The 10,327-nt window shown below is 30.3% G+C and overlaps 1 protein-coding gene across 1 annotated transcript; it reads right to left on the bottom strand.

Annotated features, from left to right (window-relative positions):
- Positions 1-1,134: 1,134 nt before the first annotated feature.
- LOC111294617 (GRF-interacting factor 1-like) lies at positions 1,135-5,332 on the bottom strand. Its single transcript, XM_089743106.1, has 4 exons — positions 4,705-5,332; positions 2,764-2,840; positions 2,211-2,295; positions 1,135-1,915 (listed from the first exon to the last, which is right to left on the bottom strand). Exons 1-4 carry the CDS (start codon positions 4,783-4,785, stop codon positions 1,511-1,513), a joined length of 648 nt encoding a protein of 215 aa, XP_089599232.1. The 5' UTR covers positions 4,786-5,332; the 3' UTR covers positions 1,135-1,510.
- Between the last annotated feature and the right edge of the window lie 4,995 nt (positions 5,333-10,327).

Below are 10,327 nucleotides of genomic sequence, written 5' to 3'. Positions count from 1 at the left end.
AAAATGACAGATTGTATCATATAGACCTTGACTTATTTTATATTTAAATGATATCACGTGAGTCTAATTGGAAAATCATTTACAATAAAAGAAAGCAGAAAAAAAAAATAATGAATGAATGAATGAACTGAATAAATAATTATAATATTTTCACGAACGTAAGATTTGAACATGCAATCTATGGTCAACAATGACAACAAAACTAGTCCAAGTAAAAAAGTGTTATCTTCTTTGTCTGAACATGACACAAACGTACAAAATATAAATTAAGCATAGTATCTTTTACTTATAGTCAAACAAATCGAGGCTGCTTTGTTTCATTAAATCTTTTGTTGTTGTAATTCTTGTTACAGCCAGGAAAACTTTTCTGGCTGAGTTGCTAGACTGATTGAGCAGACAATTTGGAAAGACAAAAAATTTCCCCTCCTACCAAGCAGTCTTTTTCTCAGTCTTTGAACCAATTTTCTATGGACCACAGCCTATAAAAGGAAGCATTTAGTTGCAAAAGAAAAAACAATCTCCTTCTGTTTTGTTTAATGCAAAAACATGGGGAAGGTTATGAATCACCAGTGTCATAAGAGCAAAAATCCCACCAAAGTTAGGAAAAATCCCATCAAAATCAAATACATTTCTAGTCCAATGATGGTTAAAGCTAGCAATGCTGCTGAGTTTCGAGCAATTGTTCAAGAACTTACAGGCCAAAATTCTGATATCGTAAAGCGTACCAATGTTCCTACAACAATCCCAGAGGAAGCAAACCAAGTTCATTTTCCTTTTCAAGTTGATTCACCTGCAAAGATTGATGATAAAAATTTGTTTGATACATTTCCGTATGATATGTTTTCACTAGAGTTTGATGATGGCTTGCTTTGGAGAGGTGTCCCGGAGAATTTGTTCGGATTTCAATCTCCTTCCATTTTTGCACGAGTATGATTTTTAGTTTTGTATAATTTCAACCATGTTTTCACTTGCTAAAGCAGGTGTGAAAGACAGCTATATGATCCTTGTATTAGATGAAAACAAACCCAAAATACTACGATGAAGACTTTTAAAAAGTCTTGTGATCTTCACTTTGAATGACACCTCAATGTGTGCATATACATCCGTGCAAATGCATGTAGAAAATCATTACAGTTGGGAAAGCAAGCAATTGACATTTTCTTATCCAATCTCTGTAAATAACCATCAAAATTCATCAACTGATAAATGGTCCAGAGTTATAATAAAACAAAACCATACCACATTAAAGTAGAACGCAAATAAGGCAAGCAGAACCATGAGACCCTACAAATTTACACACTAGAAAACGCAAAGCCAAAAAGTCTAAGGCTAAGTCCTAAAATTGTTTTCTGCATCAGGAACAAGTTCCTTAAGCAAAAAATTTTCTCCACTTTTCATCTTTTTCTCCCTAAATTGATCTTCCTAACTAACTCTCCTAAATCCAGATGGTAAAACAGAACCTTAGGTCCACCATTCTTACATCTCAATTCCCATCATCGGCTGCTTTTAGCTAAAGGGTTTCACCCCCATCACCACCTTGACCGACGGAGCTCCCTCCATGACCCCCAATGTCTTGCTTGCTTCCACCTGCCATTGCCCTGCCACCATGCATGCCTTCTCCAGAAGAGCCACGCCCAAAATCAGGAAACCCTCCTGCCCCAAGTGCTCCACTGCCACCTGCAGTGCTAGCCTCACTTTGCAGCATGTGAAGGCCAGTGCTTCCACCAGAGCTCATGCCAAGTTGACTGTGCAAACCTTGTTGTTGTTGTTGTTGTTGTTGTTGCGGGGATGAAAATGGCTGCTGAGCATATAACATGGAAGACCGTGCAGCCATAAGTGATTGTGGCATCATCTGTTGAGCTTGTTGGTGCTGCATGTAGTGTCCTCCTGGCTGCATAATCCCGCTGGAAGGAAACTACAAGCAATTGTCAAAAACAATCAGGAAATCTACCACTTGAAAGAGGTATGGTGAAATCTACTACTTAAAAAATCATAAATTTGCCTAGAAAGTTACTGTATAATATCTGAAGGGATGTATTATCCTTCAAAATTCACCTAGAATAGGAAAATTTTGCAAGAAATAATGAAGAAGCCAACAAAAATACATATAAAAGAATCTTGAAAACCTTGGAAATCCTTGTTTATCTCTGTTGAGTATGACGCTTTAAAGGAAGAAAGCTGGGGGAGGGATCTAGAAATGGGATTTATACCTGGGCATGCACGGTGGGTGGTTGGGATTGAGAATCTGCAATTGCAGCCAGGTACATGAGATTTCGCTGCAGCCTTGCTTGGTTCCTGCAACAATTGATGCTAGGTAGTGACCCTTCTAAGACTCAACCACAAATTTTTTACAACTAATTGCCCTAAAATGGGGCAACAAACTTTATAGCCATAAAGAGTGACCAAACACCAAAACAAATAGAACAAATACCTAATATGCAAACAAACTAAACCCATATGTGGAAAGCAGAAATAAAGGCCATAACCCTCAATGCTTAGCAATTAAAGCAGAATACTAATCCAGCACTAAGCATGAAGACGAAAAAAATGTAGAGTTTATGACTATTTTTCTAGTAAATGACACGTTGACACATTGTAGGAGAACAGAGGCTTAAACCCTAAATTCAGAAACAAATTATTGATGCAGTTATAAGTTATAACAAGCCCTTCAGCATCAGATGACAGATCTTGCAAGGCCAGGGAACAAAAAATTATCCAAAAGCCAATTTTGATAGATATTAGAGACTGAACATTAGCACTTACTCAGCACATTCACTCAACTTCCCGGAATTCTGGCTCTCAACAATCTTTAAGATCAATGACTTGTTCTCATCAAGATACTGCAAAATGAAGTCATTGAACAAAGTAAGACATATGTAACAATAAATTAGAAAGAAGTAAATACTTTTTTAGAATCCTAGTGGAAGTTCCTTCTGACATCAATCAAGCCAACGACCATTTTGATTTGATTCATAACCGGTCTTAGTAATTCAAACAGCACCACCAGCATGAAAATTAAATGGGAATCCAACAAATAGTTCATCCAGACTACTAGTATGATGCTGTGTTAATTTCAAGAAAAAAACAGATTTAGGTGATAAAGAGTGTAGCATATCAAGGAAACACATTAGGACAATATCAAAACATATAGAGAGGACCACCAATATACGATTATCAAGAAAGGACCACATAAACAAGCAAAGGACAGACCAAAAGGTCATGTGTGAAATGGAACTAATGGAAGACCACTACCATCAAAGCATTGAGAACTAAAGTGATGGGCCCAAGAGAAGTGTGGAAACAAAAGAATTAAAAAATTTTACATTCATAACAATCACAATCTGAACAAGTTCATCACTATCCACAAGCAAACGGTTCCCATTCGCAATTGCTGAAACCTATATTCTGCGACAAACTCTCAATACCCATTGCCTAGAGTTTTATTAAAGCAACCCGTTAAGTGTAGAATCCAAGTACAGAACAAAATCTCACTACGTTTCTCAGTTCCAGCCAACTCAGTTTATGTTAGGTGCATGAAAATGGCTTTTTTTGGCTCAACTTTTCGTATTTACCATTGCAATTCTGTTTTCATCCAGAATAGGACTAAATATGACAGCAGCCCCAAGGAGAAGAATCTTTTCACTTCTGTTGGTATTGTTTCTAGTTCCTAGCTAATCATTTGAACTTATTTTATAGAGTAATTTAAACCAGATGATCGTGAAGATCGTAACTCAGCATCTCATGATCTCATCATTAACTTGAATAATGACTGCAAAGATGAAAGGAAATTTTAACAAATGAAATCTTCATATTGTGCTCTACATAGTTAATAATGATGCATCCAAGAAAAAAAAAGTAAATTTTTTAGTCGTTCAGCCGTCAAGCTAAGCTTCTTCAGGATTAATTCAAATGCTAGAAGTAGCATCTTCTTGCAGTAACAAATCAATCCATTACAAAGGTGGGACGAAATTAAAAAGAAATTGGAATAAGAACAACTAACACCAAGTTTACAAATTTCTACTTTTCATTCTTTATGTAAAGAAATCATGGAAAAAAACCCACTCTTTTATGGGAGATGGCTGTAAGCCACACCAATAATGCTATCCTAGTAAAACTCAGGAAAGAACAACAAGAGATAGGGCATGAGAAATAAAAAAATGATGAAATTAATCAATGAACTATAAAAAAAAAACACCAGAAAAACCAGAAAGCTATTGGATGAAGCACCACATGCTGCTAAATTCTTGATCAGTAACCACTGGCTTTGCCACAAATAAACATCTAAAAAAATAAAGAATAAGGCATATTTGAACCCTAGTAACTGGAAATTGAAGACAAGTCCCCAAACAAACCCATTAAAGATTAGTAGTAAATCTCAAAATGACAAATACCCAAAAACCATCTACCAGAGGCGTGCAAATTTCAAAATGAAAAACATCAAACTACACATAATCTACTTGCCATTAAAAATTTCTCCATAGCAGCATGAAAACCAAATACATATAAACAATTAAAACCCACTTACCAACAGTCATTGAAACAAAAGGAGAAAGATAAATATTAGCTTTGACAAGCAAGACATACATCAATCAAAGAAAGAAAGCATGAAAGTAAGAATGACTCTTGAGAAAATAAAAACACTCACTGTTCAAAAACAGATAAAAGAAAAGAAAGAGAAAGAGAAAGGTGAGGGGAGGGGAGGACCTGTTGAATATGTTCAGTAGTGACGTTGTTGGGATAATAAGCTGCCATCATGGGCTGCATCTGCATCAGGTGCTGCTGCATTTTCTTTCTTTATATCCAGACACACACACACACACACACTCTTCTCAAAAAGAAAAAAAACTTACAAGCATATAATTTTGGCTCTCTCTTTCTCTTTTTCTTTTTCTATGCAAAACTATCTCACTCCAAAACACACTGAGCTGAAAGAGTAGAATCACTACAAAAATGCAAAGAAAGAGACTGAGAGAGAGACAAATAGAGAGATAACATTTTGCTTTTTTTCTATGTTACTTCACTTTCTTTCTCAGTTTTGTTTTTTTCTTTTCCTTAGTTACAATGACACAGACAGAGAAAACAAAGACAGAAGAGAGAAAATGAAGGGTGAGCTTCTCACTCAGCTATTTCTCGCTCTTCACAATGAAAAGCCTGTGCCTTCTTGACTTTTTGTCGTGGCTTTCTTCCCTTTACTTTCCCTGTTTGAGAGAATGAGACGAGGGTCACGTGATGAACGATCCGGAGGGTTGAGGGAGACAAAGCAGGAAAGGAACAGTAATAAAGAGAAGGACTTTGCCTAAGTTTGAGGTAAGGTTTTCATTACTGCATTATTACATTACATTCGGACATGACTCTTGTCTGTTGGTCTTAGACTACTTTGGTCCGAACTCCATGTTTCTCACTTCTCTATACCACCACTCGCCTCTTTCCCACTTCCCTGCGCGTGCGCTCCTTCTATAAAATATCTTGCTATCAAGATAAATGAAGATATCAGAGTTCTGCAAAATTGCGACTGAAGCACGCCTTTCGCTAGTGTTGTCCAGTGAAATTCCAGCTGACCTAATAGAAGTCATCGGACCTTTGTGTCCATCATAAGGTCAAAGTGACCTCCAATCTTATCATCAAACTATCCTTGTACTGTAGAATTTTCTGCGGTAGGGTGTACTTGATTAAGGGTAAATAAATGGTTAATTTGATTGGTTCAGTTTAAAAAAATTAATAATTGATTTAATCGATTTTTATTTAATAAATAATTAAATCGATCAAATATTATTAAATAATCGATCATAATCGAATCGATTAAAATCGGTTTGATTCGATTAAATAATCGATTTTTTTTATTATTTTTTTTTTATTATGAATAATTATTTAACTATAAATTTAATTCAATAAAATTTAAACTCTAGTATCATTCAAACTAAATTACTAAAAAATTTAATAATTTCAATAATATTTTATCAAAAAAAATAAATAAAAATATTTATCTCAATTTTTTTATTTTTAATTATTAAAAAGTCGATTAATTCGATCAGTACGATTATCAATTTTAAAAATCAAAAACCGATCGAATTAACTAATTTAATCGATTTAAAAAATTAATTATAATTAAAATCGAATAAACTAAATCGATTCAATTAAATTTATTGATTTTTGATCGATTTAGTCGATTCAAATCGACTTTTGCTCACTCCTGACAGTTTAGCTTTCAAACCTGTTAGCCCTGTGCATGTGGGTCACCAAATCACTGAACCATGGGTCTCTCTAACAGTAGTTTCATAACTCACCTTTGTTTGCGGGTTGGGTGACTTAGCCTCTTTGGGAGGGGTCCTTTTGAGAAATTCCAAATTTCCTTTTATTTTCATTTTTACAATAACATTAATATGCTATGGGGTCAACGAAAATAATGGAAATCAAAATCATAAAAGGTTGGTGATGCTCCCCTCTACCTTAAAGGTGAGAAAAAAATTAAAAAATTATTTTAAATTATAATATTTGATTTAATTTTAATCGATTTTTTTATTTAATTTAAATTAAGTTTAAATATTAAATATATATTAAAATTGAATTAAATTTCAAATTAAAATCTAAAAAATTAAAAAAAAGAACCAAATTAAAAAATTTTTTTTATTAATTTATATATATTTTAAATTTTTATAAAATAAAATAATTATTTTATATATAAATTTATTTAAATATATTAAAATTTTTATTAAAATAATATATATAACAAAAAATTTTAAATTTTAAAAATCAAAAAGATAAATTAAATTAATAAAATTTGATTAAAATCAATTTAATTTTTTAAAAAATTGATTCAAATTCAAATTAAATTTTAAAAAATTATGATATTATATATTATTAAAAAAATTAAATTCAATTTAATTCGAACCGTTATCATTTCTAATTATCTTAACAAGAAAAGTGATTACAGTATGTACTCAAATTCCAATCCTTTATTTCTTTTCTCCATTTATTTTCATTGCTTTTGCTACCTTGTATAGATGCTAGCTATTAAATTTAATATTATATTAATCATCTTAAAATAAAATAGTGAATATCTCCACCATTTTTAATAAATGTGAAAAATAGTTTCCCATTGAAGAACAAAATTAAAGTTTCATGCTTGGGATGTGAGGAGAAATAAATTCATGGCACTTGCACATACTTTACTCCTTGTGATTCATTAAAGCTACAACAATGGGGCTTGGTGGGAATGAAAAACTCATTCGAAAGAGTGCCAAAAACTTTTTCCTAGGTTTTGCAGTCAATAAATTTGACAGCTAAGGTGGGAAATTGATGATTTGTTGTTTATGACAACAACCTTCACATGTTGATGTTCATTGGTTTGTAATGTCACCAAACTTTTCCATTTCCATGCCATTTCCTTGGCTTCGAAAATTTTTGTAATTTTACGGCGCCTTGAACTTTTGTTTAAGTAAGGAATCATAATTTTAAATACGGTATAAAAATATACATATAAATAAAAAATAAAAAAATATAATATAATATAAAATTTTAATAAAAATTATAAATAAATTTAATAAAATAAAAATTATAAATTATAATATATAATATATAATTTTTAAATAAAATAAAATATAAATATATAAATTATTAATATTTTATTTTATACAAATATATAAATGATCAAACTTATTTTTGGCTTTGCTTTCCTTGTACTGTCCACTTACCATGTGACTGCCAAGAAAGGGGTCATAGTATGAGGTTATTACTATGAATTTTATGACCCACATTTTTTTTTTCACACCCCTAAGGACACACACTTCCATGCCTAAAGGATAAAAACAAATGAAAATATATATATAACTTACTTGCAAGTTTGTCTTTTTATATAGTAAAAACTTTTAATTTTGCAAATGGATTAAAAATTAAAACATGTTTTATATTTTAATATACTCGAATAAATATGTATTACTCTATTTAATTACATTTGTAAAATCTAAAATTTCACTTATAATGAATGAAATAATTTTCCTTTAATGTTTTGTTTTGCCTATAATTTTCATGAATATTTTATATTTCTTTAAAGGAACTATATATGAAGATGCAGCTTTAAAGTTTAGACCATTTTAATTTATAGAGATAGGTGGTAATATTGAATTAATTAACTGTTTTGCTTCATTTTGTTTTTTTTTTATATATATAAACAAAATTTACGTAAAATTTTATAAATAAAATGTGTAAAATTTTTTATTAAAAATGAGTAAATAAAATAATAAAAAAATTCAAATCGATATATTAATAGAATTTAATATGAAGATCAATGATATACAAAAAAAATTAAAAATATTATTTATAATTCAAATTTGATTTATAGTTATTCATCAATAAAAATGTTATTAATATTTTTTAAAAAAATATTTATTTAATAAATATATCAAAATTTATTAAAATTTTTTCAAAATATGCACATTTAATCTATGCAATGAAAATTTTTAATCTATCAATTTTTATTTTTATTTACTTATTATTGATAAAGAATTTAACGAATTTTACTTATGAAATTTCATATAAGTTTTTTCTCTTTACATTTATCTTCTTTAATAAATGTTAGTGTTATTCAAAATTTCCACTTAAAGTAATTTTGAAATTCAATATCAAAACATATTTAGATTCAAGAAATATGCATCCTTAGTTTCCACTAATGAAAGTAATTATCTTTTAAATTTGATCATAAAGCTGGTTATGTGTTGCCTAAGTAGATTTGTTCGCCGGTTAGGTCTTGAATAGAAATTTTTGAGTTTGAATATAATTTGAGGTATTAACTTTTTAAAATTTTTAATTTAATTTTTATTTAAAAATATATTTAAAATATTAATATGTTTAACATATTTTTTAATTTTGAGGCTCTTGAACATGATATATTAGACCAAATCTTAAATAGAATCTTTAAAAAATTTATCAACTTTGACCTAATTTGATCAATTCATGAATACCTTTCTACGCAAGTAAAAAGAAAAAAAAAGATTTATGATGAAAATAATTAACCCTTCAATTTATTATTAGGACAAGTACTCAACTAAAGAACCATACAAGAAAATTTGTCAAGGTTTTCTTAGTGTTGGGTCTTTGACAAGAATTAAAGCAAGTAAAATTTGTATCTCAAAACTTTCAGATATGATTTGCTGAAGAGATTTTGATTATTGACAAAATATTAGGTGGGTGTTGATTTTGATTGGGTCAATGAAACTATTTCTTCTTTATTACCATTAAAATTTCACAAAAAATGACAAAATTTAAAGTCTTCCTTTACAAAATGTTTTTTTTTTTTTTTGGAAAGACCATTTACAAAGTGTTATACTTTCATAACAGTTTGAATACTAAATATTATTATTTCATCTATTATCAGTGAAAATTTTGAATTATATAAACTAATTAAATCATTATTATGCATTTTTTTTATATATATTAAATAATTTTTTTTTTTGCATATCATATCGTGTGAATTTCATGATTTTTTTCATCTTTAGAGATGCAAAGGAAAATGGAACTAATTAAAATTTTTGTAGACCTCATCCAAATATATAAAAATGATTTTCTGTTTTTACATATTGATGATAATAAACATTGGAATAATTAAAAAATTGTAAATTAATGAGTTGTTTAACATTTGTTTTCATACATTTTACTACAACGAACAAGAAACTTGCTAAAAAAAATGTATACAAATTTTTTTTATTATGAAAAAAAAAACATTTAATAAATTCCAATAGAAATTAAGCTGCTGAAATCTTATTTTTGGTCAGTCTCATTACTACCAGCAGATGCTACAGCAACCTTCACGACAAAGTCAGGAAAGGGCGGTGGAGCATGACGAACAACGCCTTTGCCACCACCTACGACGTTCATTTCGGTCAACGTGCACCGGCCCTGACCGCGTCCGGGTATGTTGGTACATGGATTTCCGGCTGATGGTGGCACCGGAACCCTTTGAACTGATTGAACTACAAGAATTTCGTTGAACGTTGGTAGTCGATCTTCGTCAAGAGGCCTCGTGGCCAAAACATGTTGAAAACCAAGTAGCAAAAGGATTCCGGAAACGAATGTAACAGTAAACTTAGTAACTCTAGGAAAAGCCATAGTTCTGGATTTTGAAAAGAAAAATTTAAGTTTGGTTTGAAGAGCTCGTTGAGTCTTTTTCATATGAAAAATTTTGTGTTAAGGGTTGATATATATAATATATGTAAGTTATACTTCTTTTTTTTTTAATTTTCAGATTACGATTCTTTTATATAAAAAAAAAAGCTTTGGTAATAGGTGAATCGATGTTGACTAAAAAAATCCGCGGATGAAGACTTGAAGTTTG

Source organism: Durio zibethinus, chromosome 14, assembly GCF_047325235.1.
Source record: "Durio zibethinus cultivar Kanyao isolate XHJ-2024 chromosome 14, ASM4732523v1, whole genome shotgun sequence".
NCBI classification, from domain to species: Eukaryota; Viridiplantae; Streptophyta; class Magnoliopsida; order Malvales; family Malvaceae; genus Durio; species Durio zibethinus.
Note: the sequence above shows the minus strand (reverse complement) of the source record. Positions and strands in the feature narration are given on the sequence as shown.

Bases quoted from the DNA above. Each gene is read 5' to 3' on its own strand.
- LOC111294617 (XM_089743106.1), bottom strand. From the start codon at position 4,785: ATGCAGCAGCACCTGATGCAGATGCAGCCCATGATGGCAGCTTATTAT. The intron at 2,296-2,763 runs GTAAGTGCTAAT...CAATTGTTGCAG, and splicing joins AAGTTGAGTGAATGTGCTGA to GAACCAAGCAAGGCTGCAGC. The intron at 1,916-2,210 runs GTATAAATCCCA...AATTGCTTGTAG, and splicing joins CACCCACCGTGCATGCCCAG to TTTCCTTCCAGCGGGATTAT.